This window comes from Tursiops truncatus, chromosome 15 (assembly GCF_011762595.2).
Source record: "Tursiops truncatus isolate mTurTru1 chromosome 15, mTurTru1.mat.Y, whole genome shotgun sequence".
NCBI lineage: Eukaryota > Metazoa > Chordata > Mammalia > Artiodactyla > Delphinidae > Tursiops > Tursiops truncatus.
In genome coordinates this window covers 61,273,045-61,297,297 of record NC_047048.1, presented here as the reverse complement: position 1 = coordinate 61,297,297, position 24,253 = coordinate 61,273,045, and the positions used below count along the sequence as shown (strand labels likewise).

The following is a 24,253-nucleotide window of genomic DNA, read 5'->3' as shown; positions in this document are numbered from 1 at the left end:
CGGTCTGGTGGTTAGGACTCTGCGCTCCCACTGCAGGGGGCATGGGTTCGGTCCCTGGTCGGGGAGCTAAGGTCCCTCATACCACGCCGTGTGGCCAAAAAAAAAAAAAGTTATTCTCAAAACAAATACTACTTGAGGAAGGCATCACGTTCCCAGCGGGATGCTGGGACAAAGGTGAGTCCTCAAGGACATCACATATTGGCAGAGAGAAAGAAAAGCAGGTTGTGACAGCAGCCTCTGTTTACAGGGGCTTCCTGGGTGCTAAGCCCTATGCTAAGGGTGACTCCCAGATGATCACATTTCACCTCAGAACAGCCCAGTGGTGTAGGCACCATTAGCATCCCCAATTTACACATGAAGAACCAGAAGCTCAGCAAGCAAGTGCTTGCTCTGAATCACACAACTGGATCTACTGCTGTCTGGTACCAAGAGCTACTTGCCGTCAAACGTGAACATCGCTGAGTAAAATTTCAGGCATCCTCTGGTAATGGAAACGCTGGAGGACGGTGGCAGCTTTAACAAAGGAGGGAGTGAGGCCAAGCCCTGGGGCTGCAGGATGGCAGACAGGGCAGCAAGAAGAGCCATGGAAGCACAGCACGAGGTGGAGGGTGGATCTGATGTGGGCTTTTCAGAGCTCAGCCCTTGGAAGGTAGGTGGTACGGGTGCTGAGTACTCATCATTTCTGCAACTCCCTAGGAGGCACCCAGAGAAAGTCAGTTGAATTCATGGGGCAGATAGGCAGCCTCAGAAAAGGCTGGTGCAAAGGGGAAGGCAAAAGGTGCTGGGGTGTGCACTCTGGATGGGAATCTGGCTTGTGGATGGAGGCAGCAGAGGTAGCAGGTCTGATTCTGTCCACAAGAGGGCGCCTGGCACCAGGCAATGAAGCCGCCCTGGAGAATGGGGGGTGGTTTGTTGCTGGTTCCCCGATGGTCTTGGGAGAGTGGATGTGGAGGACGGGATACATCCAACTCACTACCTTGAAATTCCAGCAGCAGAAACAAGCACAGACGGGCAGGATGAGTTCAGATCGATGCATGTATCATTCTGAGACTGTATCATCTCAGGCCAATTATTTCCCTTTATACTGAGTCAGTAAGTTTTTTGACTGCCTTCTTGGTAAAATTTGAAAGGGCTCTTCCCTCGAAAACTGCCTTCCAAAAGGAACAACTCTTTTTTTTTTCCATCTCCTTCTCATACAGTAATGCTTCACTCATTTTGATTCATCTAATCTGCCATTCAATAGTGCACTATTTCAATGATTGTAATTTCCAGAATTCTATCTTCAAATCTGCCTTAGTCTCTTACTTTTTGCTAATTTTTTTCCAGCACTTTTAGAGGTTTCATAGTTATTTTATATTCTGTGTCTGATAATAACAGTATTGAAGTCCCAGGGGTCTAAATCAAATTTTTTTTCCTGTTCGGGAAGCATTTTATTATTGCTCCAAGTTTAAGAATTTTCACTGACAGAAAAGCAATACTTAGAAAATCTGCATTGCTTTGCTCAGCTTCTGAACCTTGGTTTTTGAAGACATATTTCTCTCCAGTACGGACAATCATTCCACCCATGATTAATGGCTCAATCTTAACTTCCAGTTTCAACACTTGGCCTTTACTTAGAAAGCTCTTCAGGGCCGTTTTTAATTCAGCAAGAGTGGCTTCATCTAAAGGAAGTACAGTGGTGACTGCAAGGTATTTCTCCACTCTGGACACTCATCATAGTAGAAAAGTCAGAACTATGGCTCCAGGGGTATTGTTCAAGCGACTATTTTCAGCAAGCAAATTGATCCAACCGGATGTGAGGGGAGAAAACCTTTTTTTTTTTTGGCTGTGCCGTGTACGGCTTTGGAGATCTGAGTTCCCCGACCAGGGATCGAACCCAGTTCCTTGGCAGTGAAAGCGTGGAGTTCTAACCACTGAACCGCCAGGGAAGTCCTGAGAAAACCTCTCTTTTGCTGTCATGTCATTTAGGCTTTTCACCTCAATGTAACACTTTACATAGGGATTCATAATGGAAGCAGCCATTTCAGGTTCCTTCAAGATTTGCGCTACTCTCAACAATTCTTTTGCTACTTGCTCCAGTTTATTCTGTTTAGATGCAGCAGAATAAAGAGCTGTGGCATAGCGACCTTTGATACCATATATCTGAACACAGGTTTGATGGTGGCCTCACAGGCTTGATGAATGGCCTGAGCACAGATCTGCTGAAGCATCGCACCTGCCGGGAGAGCCTGGGCACTGCTGGGGCAGCCTCTTCTCCTGGGCGGCTGTGGGTCAAACCTGAGTTGATGAGAGCTGAGTTAATTTTTTGTTCCTGCTGACTGTTGCTCATAGTGGCTCATTTGCTTGGACATGAACTTTAGTAACTATCTTGGACAATTTATACTTGGTTGATATGTAATAATATGATTATAATATTTTTCTCTGGAGGATTTGCATTTTTGCTTCTGCCAGATACCAGGAGATACGAGCCTGGAATCATCTTAATTTCTCAGTCCAGGGATTCTTTGACCTCTGGAGTAATGAGAATCTGAACCTCAGCTCCAGGAGACAGCAGACATAAAGTAGTCTCTGGTCAGGTTTTCTCTTTCTTCCAGCAGGGCCAGAGAGATGTTCTCTGCTCAGTTCCCTTTGCAGACAGGTCAATTTTCCCTGCTTGCCTTTTCACTGAGGCCAAAGCCAGTGCCCTGGCTTTATGGAGAGGTCCCCGTTTTGTTTCTCTATTTTGTACAGGCTCAAAGCTTAGTGCCACAGGTCCCCCTAGAGGCAGTTAATCCCTCCAGCTCTTGACTTCTTGGAATTTCTTTTGCCCCCAAACAGCAGTTTTCCTCTACTGTACCCAACTACCTTTGTGGTTTCGGCTTACTCTTTTGTCCCTTGGGGATTTCCTAAACTTTCTCATCTGTGACCTCAGCAAAAAAGGTCAATTCATTAGAATTTATCTGGCATCCAGGTGTTTTATGATAATGGCAAAATTTTCAGCCTATTTATATAGCAAATTTAACATGGTATTTACTATATTATCCCAAGTCCCTGGGATCATTTTTCCAGGGCTAAGGCAGACTGTGGATTGTTGACTTGTCTACCAAATGTGCTTTTGTGCTAGACTGACAGTCACGAGGCTTGAGATCCTGTAATTGCTGAGTGGTGGACTGCAGCACTGGGCAGCTGTTGAGAAAAACTGGCAGTCAGCACCATCTGCACGAAACAGCTAAACCCACACCTTGCCTTCTAGGGCCAAGGCCAAGGTCATCCTCCTCCCTACCCTAAGATCTAGTAACCAACCCTTCCCTTTGCATTTTGGGGGCCTGTGAAGCAGATGGTGCCAACAAGCCTCTGGCGCAAGGCTGCTCAGAAGTAGTTCTAGGGCCAGAGATGGGCATTCGGGTGACAGGAGTGAGGCTGGGGCCAGGTCCTTGGGAAGTGAGGCCTCAGGTCACTGGTTAGGAAACTGGACTGATAACCCAAGACTTCATATGTACAGGTACACACAGGTATGCCTGCAGCAACCTGTGTTACGTCACAGCCGGTCAGACCACCTCAGAGCCATGCAAGTACTACTTAGGTCCTGTCGGAGGAACAGCAAGCTGGGGGGCTTTCAGGGAAAGCAGTTTGAACACAGGTTTCAAGGATCCAAGAAATGTTCAGTTCTAGAAATCCCACTTTGGAAAATTATCCCAAAGAAATAAATCATGCTAAGGAAGATGTTCACTTCAGTATGTTAGGGAAAATTTGAAAGCAATCCAACTGCCCAACAGGAGGTGAACAGTTAAATTATGGCCTTGAGAGAATTCCCTGGCCGTCCAGTGGTTAGGACTCCGGGATTTCACTGCTGAGGGCCCGGGTTCAATCCCTGGTTGGGGAACTAAGATCCCACAAGCTGCATGGCACAGCAAAACAAACAACAGAAAATTATGGCCTTGATTAAATCACACAATCATTAAGCAAATAAATGAGAAGGCAACAGTGAGCTTATGATTTAGCCTCAGTATAAAAAGGAAATGAATGAATATTCCCAAGTCCAGGTATGTTAAAAACGTTTAAGGAAATAACATAAGAGTTATTAGAAAAAAGTACCTACAGATCCACTACTCTATTTTTCAAACTTTCTGTGGTTGTATTTTCCTCATTAAAAGATCACTTAATGGTGAAGAGCTAACAAGGATTTGGGAGTTATCTGTAGCTGTTGTTGGCACTTGGCTTCCCAGAGGTCCAGAAGCTGGAACCGCCTTCTTAGCAGTACCTCCTGCGTTCATTCCGCTGGGTGCTCTCAAGCCATAGCAAGAACCAGTGGAGCCCCACCCCATCTCTGAAGATCGAGGAACAAGGCAGAGGGGACGCAGAAGCCTGCCGGCAGGACGTCTTACAGAACTAGACGCACCACCTTCCCTCCTAGTCCCATTCCAGCTTGAGTCAGAAAAGGAATATAGCCTTTTTATTGACTACTTTAAGTAGAACAAACTAAATACATATTTAACAGTTTTGGTTCATTTATACAGTACATTAAATAAGTTATGCACAGAGTTAAGTAACAAAAGTTCCTATCAGAGTAGAATGACAAAGCACAGAAAAACCGAATCTACCGCATCCCGTGGGTGGTTTCACATTCATCATCCCCCTTAGAAAACCACGCTTGGAAGCTTAGTTTTTGATTTATTTACATTATTGGCTTTCTTTTATGGACGGAGCTTTTGTAGCCTCATCAGGAACTTCGAAAGCCTCTTAGTCAAACGGCACTTTCAGCCATTCGCCTAATGCTTATTGCTGCTTCTCTCTTGCCAACTCCAATGCCGGGACGGCGCTGTCCCTGCCAGCTGCCAGCTGCGCATGTCCTATTTGGTATAAGGATCAATGAGTGTACACTGGGCAGCTGTGGGTCTAACCAGATGGGGTAGCAGGGGAAGCTCCACCTCTGGGGCTGTGGAGGCAAAGGGTGGATGCAAGGTCCGCCCTCAGGCCTCAACCTTCTCCTGGCTCACGATGGAAAAGGTCGCCTGCACCATCATCTTTGGAATTGAGCATGTCAATGCACGTGGGCAAAGAGGCAGGTAGTCAACATTTTGGTTTCACAATAACTACAGAGTTGGAAGGGCCCTATTCAACAGCTCACCCTGTACAACACCCCACTCCACCCCAGGCAGGACTCCTTCCTGACAGCTGGCCAGCTGGCCCATGCTGGAACAGTCCAGGTCTCTCTAGCTTTTCTTACATTTGGTTCAAACCTGCCACCACCTAGTTCTTTGTAAATAGCTTAAAAAAAAAAAAAAAAACTAAGAAACTTGGCTTGGTCTATTGACCTGGGAGCCTGGAAACCAGTGCTGAAGAAAGCCTCCAAGATGAGTTCTATTTTAAATGATTTACTCAATCCATAATCCCATCTACAATTTCCAAGACAAACAGCCACCTGGTCATCATTTATGCTTTCATCCCGAAGAACTCACGACCACACAATTCCAATTGTGTTGTTGAAACTTCAAGCCCACTTGCTATCTTCTGGAACTACCCATAACAAGGTCTACCCTTTGCAAGCAGGTGACAGCACTGGGGATCAATCTGACTTTGGGACAAGGCTGTACAAAGTAAAGTGTAGATTTGCTGTCTAGAAGCTGAAGATGCTCATGTTGACACCAAGAAGTGAGGAGCTCCTGGTGGACCAACTGGCCCAGATGTACAAAGGTCATCCACACTGCAGAGGGCCCACTGCAGCCGATGCCAGGCATGGACCCATGCTGGGGAGATGGGTCTTGTTTCCAGTCTTAGATCCACTGAGAGACATACCTGACTCGGCACTGTCTAAGAGAAGATGCACTTGCTGTGACCTCAGGGTCGCATGACTGTGCCTGAGCAGATCTGCTTGAGCCCCATCACGGGGGCTGCAAGGATGCTCCCAAGTGGGGTGCTCACAGCTCAGGAGGAGGGCTGCCTATTCCTGAGCAGGTAGAACTAACCTGAGTCTGTTCTCACCACTGGATGGAGTCAGGCCTGGTGCAGGCAGTGTGGGCCCAAAGGATGATTGAAATTCTGGGGATCCAGCCCTCAAGCTTCCCTCAGAACATTTAAAGACAGCTCCCATGTTGGCCACTTCTGGTCTTCTCTGGCTCCTGCAACCTCTCCTCACCGGGGAGAGGACGATGATGTCCCATCACGTGTCACATCTGCTTTTGGTTTCCAGGATAATATTGAAGAGCCTATGACTACCCTGACAATACCTTCAGTACCACCACTATGTCTTTTTTTGTCCCCTCAAACTATAAAGGTTGATCCTCTAAGCAGTCTATTATTTTAAATCTAATTAAATGAAAGGGGGAAGCCTGAATCTGCACCCTCAACCTGGCAGCTGGAGTGGTTATCAGCAGACACAGGAAACCAAGTGGGGAACCTGGACTCACCCCTGCCCTCCAGTCCCCTCACCCCATCCCAAAATAGTGTCCCTTCTCCTCCTAACCAGAGAGCTGGAGAATTTCAGAAGAGCGGGAGGTGGAGAAAGGGACTGTTTACATTTAAATAGGAAGTCTTGGACAGATGCCCTAGCAACCTATGTGTGAAACTGACCAAAATTAATACAGCAAAAGGCCTGAGATCTGAACTGTAGTGTGGAACACTGCCTTTCAGCTTGGCCTCTGGGTAGCACATGAGCAAAGCCGTTTAGAATAGCATTACAAAACTTCTGAAAATTAAGCTGTCACTGGAACCACACTCCACAAAAGTCAGCTAGGACCTACCTGCACACGAATCCTACACCTTACCTGTAGAGCTTGACATCGAGCCCTGACGAACAGTATTCGGTTGGTTTTGGCTCTTTATTCCAACCCGAAAAAACCTGAGCTACCCTGGCTAGTCCTGTGGCCACTGAAGGCTTAAAGAACATGCCTAGGTGTTCATCCAACTTGCCAATGAAAAAGGGAGCTGAGGACAGACCCAGCGGACACCACGAGACACCCTCTTGCTGCAACAGGTTTACAGGCTCAGCAACCTCCTCTCAGGGGACATCCTATGTCTCAGGGAAATGTAGGCAACTCCTGTCTGGGGTTCTGATTTCATCTCTGTTAGTCAGGACACCCCAACTGCTACAGCTTAAGGAGTTCCACAATAAAGTAACTATTCTGTTATTCTTTCTCTGGGGATGTCTTACTTTATGTAGCAGAAATCCAGGTATTCTAAAGGTGCCTTGTTCTGAGTTTCTTTTAAGACAGAAAATCCTTGGGTAAGGTAAATTAGGGACTTAAAGTTCTTAAAGTAAGATACACCTATATGTAAGGACAACGTTACCTATGCTGATACCTTACTGAGAGCTTTCAATTCACTCTGGCCAATGCACAGAAATTGGCCATCTAAAGCTGAGCTTTCCAGGGCCAGCGGGACCTTGCCGCAAGAGGGCGCTGAAGGCTTGGAGGTGGAGTGGGGGAGGGTCAAAGTCCTTGGGCTCCCAATAAAACTTGAATGACAGGGAAGAACGTGTGTGGCAGTTCCTAACGTTTTAAAGGGACTATAGGTGATGTCATGTTCGGAGAGCTAGGTAAGCAGCTGGAAAACTCCCTGAAGACAGGAAGAAAAATTGGTCAGGCTCTCTCAAATGGTTGTCACAATTCACAGAACTTTTCTTAGCTCAAAGAGAGCAGGTACCAACAAAACAAGAGAAGGGAAACAGATTGTATGCCCAATAATAAATTGATATAGGACATAATGACAAGGTTTGAAGAATTCCTTCAGGTCCAAAAGGGTTGCTCAGAAGTGACCAGGCCTTGATTGGTGAGGCAAGTCGTAGCCACACCACATCGCATCCTGTGGGTCAACTACGGCTTCAGAGGTGCCAAATAGAGACCACGGGAAGAGAAGATCCACGCAGGGACCTGGACATGCGTGGTCTGAGATAAAAGGACACAGAACAAGACAACTGTGCAAAGAGCCAAGTGGTGACAAAACGTTCTGCATTTCCAATAGATGATCCATTCAATAATGTGATATTAGTTTGGCAAACATGCTCAGAGGGAACAGACTATCCACAATTGAGTCTCATTCTCCCTCAGACCAATCCATGCGCTGAAAACTATTTTCTGCATAAGCAAAATCAAATAAGAGAAAAAAAAAAATGGGTCCCAAACTAAAATAGCCAGCCAGGTTAGAAAATCTTGTCCAAAATGATCTGTGATGCTTGGTGAAGTTTTATTTTTTATTATGGGTGCTTTTTACTGAAATGGTGACTTCTTTCCTGTGGTTTCTGAGAATCTTAAGTCTGAACAGCAGGGTCGAGGAGGGAGTCCTGAGTGCTGCTTTTGGCCTGCCCAAGTCCCCACGGGACCAATCAGTGGCACCTGCTGAGGGTGGGCTCAAGGAGCTGTTAGGGGCAAGGGGAACTCCCTTTGGGAGAGAGGCCTCCTCCCGGCTTGCTATCAGTCTCCAGGCCTCTGCCATGGGAGGACGATGGAGTAGGGGACAGCACATGGGGTGAGCTGCCTCCAGCCTGGCAGGGTTCATTCGACAGTCTGCTGCCTCACGAGGCAGGGAGGGGAGCTGGCGGGCTACACAGAAAAGTGGCCGGCCATCCCAGCTTCAGCTGGGAGAGGAACAAACCAGGAAGCCATGGAGGAGGCAGCTCCAGCCAGCTGCCTGTGTGCACATGACTTCCCCCAAGGACACAGACGGGGAACTGGGGCAAGTGTGTGGAGAGGCTGGGGAGCAGTGTTTGCCGGGGCTTGAAGTCTTCCTGCCTCCACTTCTCTTGATGATGACCCGACAGCTACTTGCACTGGTTCAAGCAGCCAACCTCCTGTGCAGAGTCTGTCGTGCTGTGAGGTCATCAGGGGGAAGCGAGTCTGGGGCTCAGAGTCCGCTGGTGTCGATGGCTGTCACAGAGGCAGGTGTTGAGGAGCGCGAGGTGGTTGCCGAGGTCTTGTCCAGGGCTGGACTTGGCACACTGCAGTCGGCGGACCGGGCTGAGGAGCCCCTCCCTCCAGGAAGCAGTGGCCGGCTCTGGCTGTGAGGACTCTGGCCGTGCAGGTTCTGGCCACAGAGGCGGTGGTGGCGCTCCCAATCCTTATGCTGGCAGAAAGAGCCGCAGTATCGTGCGATATTGCAGCCACTGCAGGTCTCACTGGCTTTGCGGCCACAGTTCCAGCAGTTCTGCAAGACACAGGCATCCGTTAGCTGCTAGGGTCCTGGGGGGCAGGCTTGTCATAACTTGTCACCTGCACTGTAAAACAGCAGGTGGGGCTGTATGGGGAGAGAGTGGACTTTGGAGCCACGCGCACCTGTGCTTGCCCTGCCTCTACTGTTATCTGTGTTCTGAGTTTCCTTCATCTGTACAACAGGAAAACTACCTATCCTGGGCTGATGGGACAGTGAGATGAGGGGTATGTGAAGACATTGTAGGGCAGCTGGAAGTCCTGCTAAAGGCATCAATTCATTGTTTTGACTCACATTTTTTTTTATCTTTTTTTTTTTTTTTTTTTTTTTTTTTTTTTTTTTTTTGCGGTACGCGGGCCTCTCACTGCTGTGGCCTCTCCCATTGCGGAGCACAGGCTCCGGACGCGCAGACTTAGCGGCCATGGCTCACGGACCCAGCCGCTCCGCGGCATGTGGGATCTTCCCGCACCAGGGCACGAACCCGTGTCCCCTTCATCGGCAAGCGGACTCTCAACCACTGCGCCACCAGGGAAGCCCTTGACTCACATTTTAATCCTCAACGGCCAAACCAAATTCTGTCCCAGGGTTCCCCCATTATAGCTATCTATTCCAAGACCACACAGGTGCTTAGACAGTTTTCTTCCTTGCCCTTCCCAATGAAGAAATGACCTTTGTTGTGTTCACTGACAACACCTGATCTTTAAAAAAGTCACCTGCCAGAGGACCTGGGTGAGTGACCAGGAGGGTGGGAAGCTGTGCTACTCTCTCTGTGCTCATTCTCCTTTCAGTGATGCATCTCCATCAGAGGTGGGCTGAGGATCATGGGAATCTTTCTGGCTTGTCTGTAGGAGCCCCCTGCAATACCTTAGAACCTAAGGCCCTGAGGTCTACATCAGGGAGTTTTCCTACTATTCTTTGCACTTTCCTAGAGGAAAGCTCCCAGCACCTGCCCCTTGGTACTTTCCTCCCTGTAGGCTCCTGTGAGGACTTCACTAGTGACACATGAGTGTTCTGCACTTGAGGTCTCCATGACCCACTTATAAGAGAAAAGCCTTATGGCATTGGTCAGGTGAAGCTATCAGGAAAACAAGGCTTTCTTCTTAGGTGTCAGGAAGGACTTGATCAGTCAGCCAGCTGCCCTCTCCCCTGCAAGTTCTCCAGAATGGCAGAAGCCAATCACGAGGCCTGGCCTGACACTCAGAGAAGACAGATACTGTTCCCAATGAAATCAGAACACTTGCGCAAGTGCAAAACAACTGATAAGGGCCAAGAAGGACCTGAGGCCACCTTGCCCACCTCTTGCATTGTACAGGTGGGACACTGAGGGCCAGCAGGCAGGGACTTGTCTGAGGTTATAAAATGATCACGTGGTTATGCAAAGCCTGGAACCCAGACCGCCTGGCTCCACTATACCCAATGTACAAGTTTAGTTTCAAAAAGCCTTAGAAAGGGACTGCAGATTCCCTTCTAACACAACAGGCTTCTCAGGAAATACACTCTAAGGACTGCCCCAACCTTGCCAACACCAACACTGGAGGACCAAGACGGGACAGAAGTAATTCTGAGGATCATTAAAGATCCCCAAGCAAACTGCATTCCAGAGAATTTCATACTTTGGAGCCTAATAGGCTGACTCCAAACAATGCTTTGGTAGAACATTATTGCTTGTGGGGAAGAACTCAGTTGCCTTCATGGGGCTGCTGTGGAAACATTGGCCTCTACTCCGTCTGTCCAAGTCTGCAAGAACATCTCAAACTGGGGCACAGTATTAAACCAATGGTGCTTTCACCTTGGCCACCGTTACATTTAAAATATTTATTACATGATTGATGGGATACAATAAAACAAGATTAACAGCCTCCCACAGAGGTGGGATCATAGAAATGCAGGAACAATGTGGTTAGGGTCAGAGAAGCCAGGGTGAAAAGGACACTTTACATTCCCTGTCTCTGTGGCTTTTCCCTGATTTCACCAAAAGCCTTTTTGCCAAGAAACATGACAAAACATTATTGTGGTAGTCACCCTTCAAAACATTATTGTGGTAGTCACCCTTCAAATCAGCATTTGTCAAAGCTGGAGCAATGCATGTGGCCAAAAAGGGCTTTGTAATTAATGGGTAAGGTTATGAACCTTCTGAGTTACTGGCCAAGGAAGTCAGAGATGGGATTCCAGAATTTCCTTTGTCAAGCATGGGCCATCAGTCTATGCCAGTTATTACTCAAAGTGGCCCAGGGAACACCTGTATCAGAATGACCCGGGGCTTGTCAAAATCCTTGGGACCCATCCCAGAGCTCCCTGACCTTATTTCAAACCTGGCCTAAAGGAGAAAGGATTCCTATCTTATGGTCAACTGCTAGCCCATTATGTTCGCCAGGAAATCCAGGCTGGGGACAGAAGGGGACCTCTCACTTCATCCCTCTACCTGAGGCATTCCAGGGGAGATGCTTCAGTCTGGCCTCAAAGGAGGCAGCTGTTCTGCAAGAGCAAGAGCTGCCACAGCTTACACACCTATGTCGTAAACAACATAACAAAATCCCTTCTGTCTAAACAGCGCATTGCAGTTTAAAAACACTTCCACAGGGGCTTCCCTGGTGGCGCAGTGGTTGAGAATCCGCCTGCCAGTGCAGGGGACACAGGTTCGATCCCTGGACCAGGAAGATCCCACATGTCGCAGAGCAACTGGGCCCGTGCACCACAACTACTGAGCCTGTGCTCTGGAGCCCACGAGCCACAACTACTGAGCCCGCGTGCCGCAACTACTATAGCCTGCGTGCCTACAGCCTGTGCTCCGCAACGAGAGAAGCCACCGCAATGAGAAGCCCATGCACTGCAACAAAGAGTAGCCCCCGCTCGCCGCAACTAGAGAAAGCGCACGCAGCAACGAAGACCCAACACAGCCAAAAATAAATAAATAAAATAAATAAATTGATTAAAAAAAAAAACAAAACCACTTCCACAACCATGATCTAATTATATCTTCCTAAAAAGTGTAAGACCAGCAGGACAGGGGCTGCTACACACCCACTATACAGAGAAGGAGACTGACTCCTGAAGGGTATGCTGCCAGTGTGAGGGGAACTGGGTGGGACTAGCACTTAGGGCTCCTGGGCTCCTTCCGCTATACCAAACCACCTCTCACAGGATGGATGAAAAACTCCAGGGATACCTCTAGATGTCAAGTAGAACTTTCTGAATGAAATGGAAGGAAATCAGCTCTCCTGGTCCAACACAAAATTACTCAGAGCTTAGGTCCTGCTATCCTGCCCCTGTTTTGGAAGGAAGTTTGCTGGGATGGATGCTGGTGTGTGCCTCACCTGTAAGCCTCTTTGTGCACTGCTTAAAATTCTAGCTCCTTTAAAGCACAATGCTATAAATGGAGAGCTGGGATTCAAACCATGCAATCCAGATCCAGAACTCATACTCTTAGCCAAAATGTTACATTCTTTCTTCGGAGAAACACATAGTTAAAGATAAACATAGATATAAAAGTAGATAAATATGGACAAATATAGGTATTGATACGGATGGCTATAGATAAGGAATTAAACACACAACAGAAAAAAGTAGGAGGGGAGAAGGAAAAGGGGAGAGTTAAAGGAAATATTTTCTCACAATTCAGTTGCGAGTGCTACAATAAGGACTTTTTCCACATCCTCTGTGAATGGCAACATGATATTTAGGCATTTTCATCTTCACATTGCCATGCTTAACACTGTAACACTGAAAAAGATCATTTAAAGAGGATGAGAAAATAAAATTTCTGTCATTTAAAAAACAAACCGGGCTTCCCTGGTGGCGCAGTGGTTGAGAGTCCGCCTGCCGATGCAGGGGACATGGGTTCGTGCCCCGGTCTGGGAAGATCCCATATGCCGCGGAGCAGCTGCACCCGTGAGCCACGGCCGCTGAGCCTGCGCGTCAGGAGCCTGTGCTCCACAACGGGAGAGGCCACAACAGTGAGAGGCCCACGTACCGCAAAAAAAACAAAACAAAACAAAAAAAACAAACCAACAAAAAAATCTCAGTTCTTTATAACTTCAAGAGAATATCCCAAAGACTAGATGGGCTCTATCTACTTACAGAAACAGGCTTGTTTCAGGACTTAAAGTTTGTCTTAAAGCTGAAAAGTGACTAAAATGAAAGTTACAGAAAAAGCTCATTACATTCGAAAGGACTGTTATGTTTTTGTCACATGCCTTTTCTTTTCAGTTTGCTGTCCTCATTATGGTACAAGAGTGTCCTGTATAGAAGCATCACCACATCCTGGGGCCGTAGGCAGTCAGGCAGGCCTGCCCGATCTGTCACTTCAATCCATGAAAGGACTATCCTTTCTGTAAACAGATCTGATGCTACAGGACCCTGCATCTCCTTTCTACTCTGGCTTCAGCGATGTGGGATTACGTCAAATTCCCTGAGCCCCAGTCTCCTCATTTGTAAAACTGGACTCCAACAACACCCACACCTCACAGGGTCACTGTGAGGACCACAAAGATCACATACACACTTCGCTCTGTACCTGGCACACAGCAGGCCCACTCAGGCAGTGGTGGTCCTCGTGGTCACGCAAGTCCGCAAACTGTCTTTAGGGTGAGTTTTCAAAACTTAAACCAATATAATGAGCCAATATACAAGAATATAATAATTGAGAAACAAACCTCTCTGGTACTGAATAAAAATCATAATCATCTAGCTCAAGAGCGGACTGTTGGCCCTTACTACCCAGCACTTGAGAGGGAAGCAGTGGGCTTGGTCACTCCAGCCGCCCCAGCCCCAGCCCGCAGCCCAATAGTGCTCTGACCTCCGTCGACTCTTCTTGCTCATTTATGACGAGAAAGGCGTCCTCTGCGGCCTGCCGTTTGACATCCGCTATTGTCTGCTCCATCCGAGCTCTCTCGGTAGCAATCACTTCAAAGGCTTTTTGCTCTGCCTCAGCAACGGCTTTCTGTACTTCTGACATGGCCTGAATTTTCACCTTATTCACAGCTTCTTCTAGAAGAAAGTGACAGTAAAATCAACTGGCCGAGAAATCTTTCCCCTCCCACTCCACATCATTTCTAAGAAGGGACAGAGGTGAAATCTGACGACTTTTCTAAAAATACACAGGGTTGAACTTATGACAGCATTCACTTTTATTCTTATCCTCACTTGTCCATTCATGCTAGGGGCTGGGGAGACCTCGGTGACTAGGATGTATCTATATTCTCACAACTGTGATCAAGTATAAAGGTGGCTGAGGTGCCAAGATACATGTCAGTATAAGAGACAACAGTTTCAAGGGGAAAAGTGGTCAGCTCTATAAGTGGCAGAGGAGGATCAGGAATATGTGTCTTGGTTGAGATGGTAGGTGGAAATGAATTTTTAGAAAGTCTTGCATTCCCCGCTAAGGAATTTGCCCTTTCTTCTAAAGCAAATGTGAAACCCTAAAGGGTTCTATGCACGGAGAAAAGACTGAAGACAGAGATACCAACTGAGAGGTTGGGGCAATAATCTGGCTGATAAAAAGAGACTCTGAATTTAGGCAGAAGCAAGTGGCACAGAAAAGGCGATGAGATAGAATGAGCTGGTACATCTAAGGGTCTGGAGGTGGAGGTAAAGGCGAAGAATGGAACTGCTACGCAATGAAACAGACAGTAAGCAAAATGCTGATGTGAAGGCAAGTGAGAATGTTGAGGTGCATCCAGGTACAAATGACCAGGAGGCAGTTAGGTATGTGAGACTGAACTCAGTAGAGAAATGTTGCCTGAAGATACAGTTCTGGGCTGCTAGGTGCCCTGGGCCTCCAAAGCCCTGTCCAGTTGCCATCACCCCACTTGATTCCTGATCAGTTCCTCCCAGCACCACTGCCCTGCTTGGTTTCATAGGATGTACACTCCAAATGACATATGCTATGCATTTGAGCTTCAGTCCTAAGTCCCAGTGTGAATGACCTCCCTTCTGAGTCCCCAAAACTGGACAACTCAGAAGCCTCAGGAAACTCCCTTACTGCTTGGCTCTTGCACATGGCCTAGGCTCAAAAGAGGTCTAGACACAGTGTTGCCATCCTAGAACTTTCCATCATATCGCTCCAGCCAAGAAAAGCAAGTTTTCACCCTAAAGGTCAAGGATGATGCTGAGCTGATCAGACACTGACTCCACTACTTTACTCTTGGTGTCCACGCAGGTCCACTGTGGCCCACCACAGCTACCTTTCATAGACCTCTTTTAATTTCCCAGGTAGCTGTTGAGTGTCTCTTATTGAGCCAACATAAAAATGCTCCTAAGTGTATTTTACCTTCTCAGTTTAAAGATGAATCAGTAAGAATCATAGTTTGGAAATCTACCTTGCTGAAGGTCATCTAAGGTCACAGATGGCACTGTCACAGAACAAGCACTCAAATTTAGCTGGCCCACGCCAAAGGTAGGCTCTTAACCATAGTTAACCAAAGGTTACCTCTCAAGTAGAAAATCACTAGTTATCCAAGAGATCTTGCGCATGGTAATTTTTCACTCTACCTTTACAATTACTAACTTCGTTTCCCACAATTCTACTTCTTGGTAGTATAATATACACATCCCCATTTCCAACTGCAGAGATTTTTCCGAGGCGCTATGTAGTTTTCCAAATTATTTTTAATGGTAAGATAATATTCTGTTGTGGTGCCACACTATAAAATTCATATAACCATTCATGGATATGTGGGCATTTCCTGGGCTGCCTCTCCCTTGCTCCAAGAATACACTAAAAACAGTGTCTTTTTACATACTGCTGCTTTTTTAACAATTTGCATGCCTAAATCTGGATCATTCCCTTTTATTATTATTTTTTAAATTTATTTTTATTTGTTTGGCCGTGCCGTGTGGCATGCAGGATCTTAGTTCCCCAACCCAGGATCAAACCCGTGCCCCCGCTGCAGCAGAAGCTTAATTTAACCACTGGACCACGAAGGAAGTCCCTGGATCATTCCCTTTTAAGATTCAAAAGCATGCCAGTGAAAAATGATTTCAAAATTTCCATGTGTTCATGGTTGGTAACACTTAATAATTTCATATATAAATCTCTGATGAATTATTTAGTGTCATGAACAGGGTCTTCTAAAATTTTGTCAGTAATTAGGTGTTAAAGACTTTGGGGGATAATTGGTCAGGGTTGCATTACCTTGTACTTTCCTGATTGTCAGTGAGAATAAACATTTTGCAATATGGTTAATTTGTTTTTCTCATGAGGTGTGTGTTCCTATCTTTTGTCCATCTGTTTATATTATGGTCTTGATATCAACTGGTATTAACTTTTTTGTAGAAATAAATTTTATCTTAGGAAGAAAACCAAAAACTGTATATTGGACTACAAAAATTTCACTGAGAAAGGGAGGCAAGAAGGAAAAGAAGGCTAGTATTGGATAAGGTAATATCAGGGATATGAGGTTAGTGTAATCCCCTGTCTTAACAAGCAGTTCCTACCCTCCCTTATTCTTGTAGAAAATGACACCTACCAAGAACAGTCGTGATGCAGCTAAAGACAGTGAAGATGAAAGGAAGAGCAGAATAAATCAAATGTGGGAGCGTGAGAACACAGTGACGGGAACAGGCAGAAACGAATTAAGCTATACACCCAGAAACAGGGCATATAAATAGGGAAGGAAGAGTCGGTTACTTAACACCTCCCAGTAGAAGGGGGTGATAAGGACTTGGATGGATTGTAGGGAGTCATTCCAAATTCTTAATCAGCAAGTAACATGACAGGCAGTCCAGAAGGTGGGACAAGCTGAAGGGGGAGAGGCAGGAGCCTAGAGCTTTTGAAGAGGAAGTTGTGAGAAAACCACCTTTCCCCCAAATATGTGCTCTACACTCATATAAATTAGTGAGTACATGTGACCTATAAGCAGACAGACATACCAGTTTTTTTCCAAAACTCCACAGGTACATATCCTGTTCCTGGCCTACTGCTGAATTCCCGCTGAGAATCTACAGAAGAGAGAGAAACAATGTAGGGTCAGAAGCTGTCTATAATTGACATGTTTTACTGTTGTGAAAAACTTATCAGATCTCTCATTCACCATGTAGAAAGATTCAAACATATACATTCATTTACTGGAAAAAATGTTCTGACAAGGAATAAAATCAGATTATAAACAGTACACTTAATTTTTAGATGCTCAACATTGCTAATCATCAGAGAAATGCAAACCAAAACCAGAATATCACCTCAAACCTGTCAGAATGGCTGTCATCAAAAAGACTATAAATAACAAACATTGGTGAGGGTGTGGAGAAAAGGAAGCCCTCGTACACTGTTGGAGGGAATGTAAATTGGTGCAAACATTGTAGGAAACAGTATGGCAGTTCCTCGATAAACTAAAAACAGAGCTACCATATGATCCAGCTATTCTACACCTGGGTATACATCTGAAGAAAACGAATACTCTAAATTGAAAAGATACATGCACCCCAATGTTCATAGCAGCAGTATTTACAATAGCCAAGATATGGAAGTAAACTAAGTGTCCATCAACATACAAATGGATAAAGATGTGGTACATACACACACAGGAATACTACTCAACCATAAAAAAGGATGAAATTTTGCCATTTGCAACAATGTGGACGGACCTGGATGGTACTGTGCTTAGTGAAATAAGTCAGACAAAGAAAGACAAATGCTGTATGTTATCACTTATATGTGGAATCTAAAAAATAAAACAAACTAGTCAATATAACCAAAAAGAAACAGACTCACAGATATAAAGAACAAACTAATGGTTACCAGTAGGGATAGGGAAGGCGGGGAGGGGCAAAATAGGAGTAGGGGATTAAAAAGTACAAACTATTATGTATAAAGTAAATAAACTACAAGGATGTATTATCCAACACAGGGAATACAGCCAATATTTTATAATAACTATAAATGGAGGGCTTCCCTGGTGGTGCAGTGGTTGAGAGTCCGCCTGCTGATGCAGGGGACACGGATTCATGCCCCGGTCCGGGAAGATCCCACATGCCGCGGAGCGGCTAGGCCCGTGAGCCATGGCCGCTGAGCCTGCGTGTCCGGAGCCTGTGCTCCGCAACGGGAGAGGCCACAACAGTGAGAGGCCCGTGTAATGCAAGAAAAAACAAACAAAAACACAAGTAGTTTTTGGAGTGGTTTTGGTCCACACTGAGTAGCTCACTTGTTTAGGATATTATGATTTCCTTCTACAATGCATGCAACAAATGTACTAAAAGAGAAATAAACAACGAAATAAAAATACTAAATATGTATAATACGCATAAATAAAGACACTGAAAGATACTGTTTAAGTCAGACAGATTGACAGTGCCCTGAGAAACCGGAGAGGAGGAAACCCTAGGATCCATGAAGAGGTAAACCTGTAGTGACAATATAATTTATCATCCCAATTGTCCTCATTTTCGAGAGTAAGAGAGGTGCTGGTAATAGTTATGACAGGACGATAGTCATAGTCACCCTAGCTAAACCCTCAATGCAAAGCAATGTTTCTAAACAACACCAGCAAGACCTGTAGTCCTGGTTGGAGAAGAGTCGATTCAGGACCACGCTCACGCTGCACTCTACACCCTCTCACTTGCAGAGCTTCGATGCAAGGTTCGTGATTTGGGTGGTGAACTTCGGGTAAGTTTCTGTGAGCTGTGACAGGGAGTATTTGTGAAGGTTCAGATGGTGAGAGATACCTGAGAATTAGCTTGAGATTCCTTTTAAAAGAATTGTACTACAAGTATTTGACGTCCTGCTGTGCTGGATATTCCACACAATGTTGCTAATCTATGGTTGGCTCAAGAGGCACCTCTGTGGGTAGGGTGGGGGAGAGGAATCCCTTAGTTACCAATGTCTCTGCCTCAATTTTTTTGGTAGTCTTTTTGAGACTAATGGCTGTCTTCTGTGGAACATGCTAGGCTTGCCATAAGAGGAGTCATTCTCCCTGGGGAAAACTGGGAGCTTGAAGTGGGTGGGTGGGGAAAGAATCTGATCACAGATGGCCCCTCATTTAGCCATGCCTTTGGATAGGGTGCCTTTTCAGTTACTAGGTCAATGTGAGGGAACATTTTTGGGGGAATAGCTGTGGTGTCCTGGATGTATCCTGGATTGAGAGCTCAACAATTGTTCATATCTCTGCTGCTTCAGGGTGGGAAAAGGCAGGAAGGCACAATCCAGCTTGGTACAGTAAAACTTTTCATTTTTTTGTCCAGGCAGAGGTTAATAAATGGTAATTTTCTAGATAGGGAATGGGGAAAAGGGGATGGAAGCTGAGGTGAAGCTTTTTAGGGCTACTGTGAGGAATGAATGTGATGTACATGAGAGCCCCAAGCACATTCAGCCAGGCTGAATTTAACATCCAAACATTCTTTGATAATCACTCAGCACTTATATACAGTATAGAGTTGAAAACGGAATAAAATGACAAACATTCTCATTCTATGTGGGGAAGACAGTATTTCTTGAACATGCCAAATACTGAGTCCTTGACATATTTTTTATAATTACCAAGGTCTTTCTAATTCCACAATATAGTACCATCTTCCTTTTAAAGTAAAATATTAAAAGTCTCAAAATAAAAAATAACAACAACAAAAAAGATATATAAAAAGCCTCCCTTGGGCTTCCCTGGTGGCGCAGTGGTTGAGTCTGCCTGCCGATGCAGGGGACACAGGTTCGTGCCCCGGTCCGGGAAGATCCCACATGCTGCGGAGCAGCTGGGCCCGTGAGCCAGGGCCGCTGAGCCTGCGCGTCCGGAGCGCTCCGCAACGTGAGAGGCCTGCGTACCGCAAAAAAAAAAAAAAAAAAAAGCCTCCCTTGTCAACTGAAGTGATTCTCCCCTTACCATTGCTGAGAGAATCTGCGCTCCCAGGACTGTGCTGCCTGGAGACCAACTCACTCCCTGTTTTCCTCATCTCTGTGTTTTCATTGTATCGTCTTTTCCAGTAGTTGAGTTCTTCACGATCTGATTCCTGACAGCGCCTCAGGACTGCCATGGAGCGCCTTGTTTTCTCTACCATTTCCATAATGCAGTTCAGGGCCTGAGCCAGGCAAGAAGTCAGGCAGAGTCATGGGATGAGGACATTCATACAATCAACATTGAAAATCAAGGACAGGTAAACAAAATATAAAGAATAAAGGTTTAAGAAGCTTACAGATTTAGCAATATCAAGTTTATATTTGAAAACCTTTCTTATTATTTCTCTTTAAATATATACACACAATTTTTAAGATTTCAAAATAATACTTTTTGGATTCTTCATGGTTGAAGCAGCCAGTTTCATCACAATATGGTTCTTTAAAGAGTGTGGTGAAAACACATTATATCTCTGCCTAAAGCAGAAGATTTATATAAGAATGCAATCAGAGAATTACATTCAGAGACAACATCACTCAGGAAGGAAAAGCTACTCTATGTATATTTCAAGCAGGTATTACATCTTCTCTTCCTTTTTTAGTGAGAGGGAAAACTCTCTTTTCCAATGGGGCAGAGTTTACATTCTGTGCCAGTATACTAATTCTCATTTGTATTTGGAGAAGCTCCATTTATTTAACACTCCATTTATTATACCAGGCCCTGTGATAAGCACCTTGCATATCATTACAACCCCCCATGAATTCAAATAATATAGCATTATTTTTTTTTTAAGATATAAAATTTAAGGCTAAAAATGGTGAAAGAACCTGCCCATCACAGAGGTAGAAGTGGCAAAGCTGGGACCTAAAACTCATAAGCCTATGTTTCTAACCATTATACTACATGGCTTCACTTGGTTATGACCTCAAGTGGGAGTTACTCTTAGCTCTCTAGCTGGGGCAGTAGTAGATAAATCAGCTTTTATTGCAAAGACACTGTAGCTCTGGTTAGTTCACTTCAAGCATATACACTCTTACTCTCAGTAACATTAAGAATTAAAAGTAACAAGTAGTTAGGAAAACTATACACTGTAAGATTCTTACATGATCAAGATGTTTCCATTCATCCGCCCATTCCCTTTCTGTCAAACGGTGGTCTACCAACTCATCTTGATAGCCTCCATTTAGACCTATTAGAAATTAGATTAAATTTGAAGATAGAGGGAAGAATACAGTAAACAGAATTCTACCAAGTAAATACACATACATTCATACCAACTATGAGCACACTATTAAGGCCAATGACTCACAATGATCTAAAGCCACAAAATGACATAAAACCAACAAGAAATCACTACTCATAATGTATTAAAAAACTCCTACAAACCAATTACGAACGACAAATAGCCCAAAAGAAAAACAGGTAAGAGAAATAAATAAATAGGTATGCCCCTGACAAAAAAGTACAGATGATCCATAAACATATAAAAAGACATTCAAACGTATACGTAGTCACACAGGGTAAATAAAATCTTCACTAACGTGGTTCCACATCTATATATTGGAAAATATTAAATTGTCAATCATACTAAATGTTGGCAAGGTTGTGGCACAATGCAAGTGCGTAACCACCACAAACAGAGCTGGTGCTGTACAAGCACTTGGAAACAACTTAGTATTAACCAAAGTATAATTTTTTGCATGTTTTTTGATATACATTACTGAAATTTGCATGAATGCAATGACTGTGTGAATCAAGGATATACTGAATTATCCACTACTTTGAAAATCTTGTCACACATGGCAACACTGCTCATAGTATCTGAACTGTCAATGTAACACACCTGTTATCAGTCTGAATTTATAGCTGTTGTATTCATAGTGATTCTGTATTTGTGCAACCATCTGCTTATTTCATCATATCTTCCTGTGTAGTCATGCCTGAGCACTAATACATTGTAAAATACTTTCTTATGTATTATACTTTAGAATATTGATCCTAAAATTATGGGACTAAGGTAGGCTATAGTATCCATAAATTTCATTTTAGGAGAGTAAATTGGGGGAGTGTTACAGTTTATTTGTTTAAAAGTTGGGGGTGGGAAATGATTTGGTAAGAACTACTGTACTAGGACATACATTTTCAAAAGAGGACTGGGGAGAATTAAGGAATCTATAACCAGCCTGGAAAACAAATGATTGACTGTAAAATAAACCTTCAAGGTAGAGGATTAAACGTCTTTCAAGTAGAACACTTCAAGATGAAAAAACCTTTTTCTAAAATTGTTAGAAATACAAGGAAAATCTGACCAAAATGCAGTTCTAGCTAGTTTTTAGCATACTTCTCTCTTAGAAGGTAACGAATTCAACTGGCAAAAAATGTGTATGAATATAGAAGAAATCAATAGGAAGGTGAATTTTTAACATAAGAACCATACAGAACAGCTGCTAAGGGAGCCATCATAGCATACTGGGAATGTACCCAAGCTCTCAGCATCAGAGAACTGGGGTCAGAATCTTGTCTCTGCCACTTTCTAGCTATGTGATTCTGGCCATAGTTCTGTCATCATGTATAAAAAGGCATAAACTCCATGGAATCCTATGTGTGAGGATTAAAAGAGATAATGTACATATACCACAATCTAAGTACTTAAGACTCAGTAAATGTTGGCAGCTGAGAACACCACTGCTGTCGTGGCCCACACCATTCAGCTACTACTGCATGAAGCCAGGGCCCTACTGTGGTCCGAGCCTCTGAAAGATGCTAGTGAGTCTAAGTCAGAAGAGGGGACAGGCAAATGTTTTGCAACTTTCAACTCCACAGGGCAACCCACAAATGGAAATGCAGGGCCAATACTGGAAACTAGCAGCCCTTTGGTTCTCTGCTCGGACATATCTCAGCAGTTAAACTACAAAGAACCTTCTACAGTAAACTTATTTGAGTTTTTTGACAAGGAGCTTTGTTCAAAACTGATCTCGGGTGAGGTCTGCTAGGGGCCTTTTTGTTTTTCCTTAAATTTAATGGTTGCTGAGGATGCATATGCCAGGCAGTCCAAATGTGACAATTACCCAGCACAGGAGGTGGTGTTCTCTCCATTTTATTTTTTTTTATAAATTTTTTGGGTTTTTTTTGGCTGCATTGGGTCTTCATTTCTGTGTGCTGGCTTTCTCTAGTTGTGGTGAGCAGAGACTACTCTTTGTTGTGGCGCACACACTTCTCATCGCAGTGGCTTCTCTTGTTGTGGAGCATGGGCTCTAGGTGCACAGGCTTCAGTACTTGCGGTGCATGGGCTCAGTAGCTGTGGCATGCAGGCTCAGTAGTTGTGGCACATGGCTTAGTTGCTCCGCGGCATGTGGGATCTTCCCAGCCCAGGGATCGAACCCGTGTCCCCTGCATTGGCAGGTGGATTCTCAACCACTGTGCCACCAGGGAAGTCCTTCTCCATTTTAGATATGTGTAATCTGAGGCACAGAGAGCCTAAGCAACTTGCATAAGATCACACAGCTAGTTAGAATGCAGAGCCAAGATTTAAATTTAGGTATGCCTTACCTCTAACCTAAATGTCTCTGCACTTTCACCTCTTAAGACCACATGTTTTACATCTTTCTTACTTAATTTTAAAAACATTTTATTCTGAAATAAACTCAGACTTACAGAAATGTTGCAAGAATAAAGAATTCTCACACAACCTTCACCCAGGTTTCCTAAACGTGAATATTTTTACCTCTTTCGCTTTGTCATTCTCTATTTTTCTTCTGAACCATATCAGAATAAGTAATATCCCTTTATTCCTAAATGCTTCATTGTTTATTTCCAAAAATATGTTTAGCCTACTTCTATCATATAATGATAATAGCAACAAGGTATGAGTTGAGATCAATTTCAAATGAGAATACTATAACTCTAACATTCTTTTTTATGTATAATACTGTTTTAGCTTATCAGTGGAAAAAAGCAATGATGATAGTATTTTGCTTTATCACTGAGTAGGAAAGAAACCCATGGATTCAATCTGAATTTAAATCAGTACCATGCTGCTTATGCCACTTACTAAGATTGTGGTGTCTATCACGAACTTCTCGATGTTCTAGCATCTTGTTGGGTTCACGATATAGGTGGGAAGTTGCAATATCTTCTAAGGTATAGTGCTGAAGAGGTGGAGGAGTAGGATGGAACTGGCCCCCAGGATTCATGAGGGGCACAGTAAGGGCAGGACTGTGCCGGGGAGCAGGGCTAATGGTACACACTCTCTTGGCAGGAGGCTCAGGAGGAACTGTCTCTCTTTCAAAACTGCTCTCTTCCCGCCTGTAGAA

At 44.6% G+C, this 24,253-nt stretch overlaps 1 protein-coding gene and 1 pseudogene across 4 annotated transcripts in view; both read right to left on the bottom strand.

The window, feature by feature from the left end:
- Nucleotides 1-1,478: 1,478 nt before the first annotated feature.
- Nucleotides 1,479-2,329, bottom strand: LOC101320740 (ATP synthase peripheral stalk subunit OSCP, mitochondrial pseudogene; annotated as a pseudogene).
- A 2,087-nt stretch (nt 2,330-4,416) lies between these two features.
- CBFA2T2 (CBFA2/RUNX1 partner transcriptional co-repressor 2) overlaps nt 4,417-24,253 on the bottom strand; it is a 169,425-nt gene continuing 149,588 nt past the window's right edge. For 2 of the 4 annotated variants that reach the window (XM_019950876.3, XM_073792869.1), the window contains 6 exons: nt 23,992-24,245; nt 21,044-21,129; nt 19,929-20,124; nt 16,990-17,058; nt 13,916-14,106; nt 4,417-9,117 (listed from right to left, as the gene is read on the bottom strand). In XM_019950876.3, the coding sequence (XP_019806435.1) occupies nt 8,818-9,117; nt 13,916-14,106; nt 16,990-17,058; nt 19,929-20,124; nt 21,044-21,129; nt 23,992-24,245 (1,096 nt within the window). In that variant the 3' untranslated portion in view covers nt 4,417-8,817. Of the gene's footprint in view, nt 9,118-12,732; nt 12,841-13,915; nt 14,107-16,989; nt 17,059-19,928; nt 20,125-21,043; nt 21,130-23,991; nt 24,246-24,253 lie in introns of all 4 variants that reach the window. The other 2 variants (XM_073792870.1, XM_019950877.3) reach the window with 2 other exon arrangements.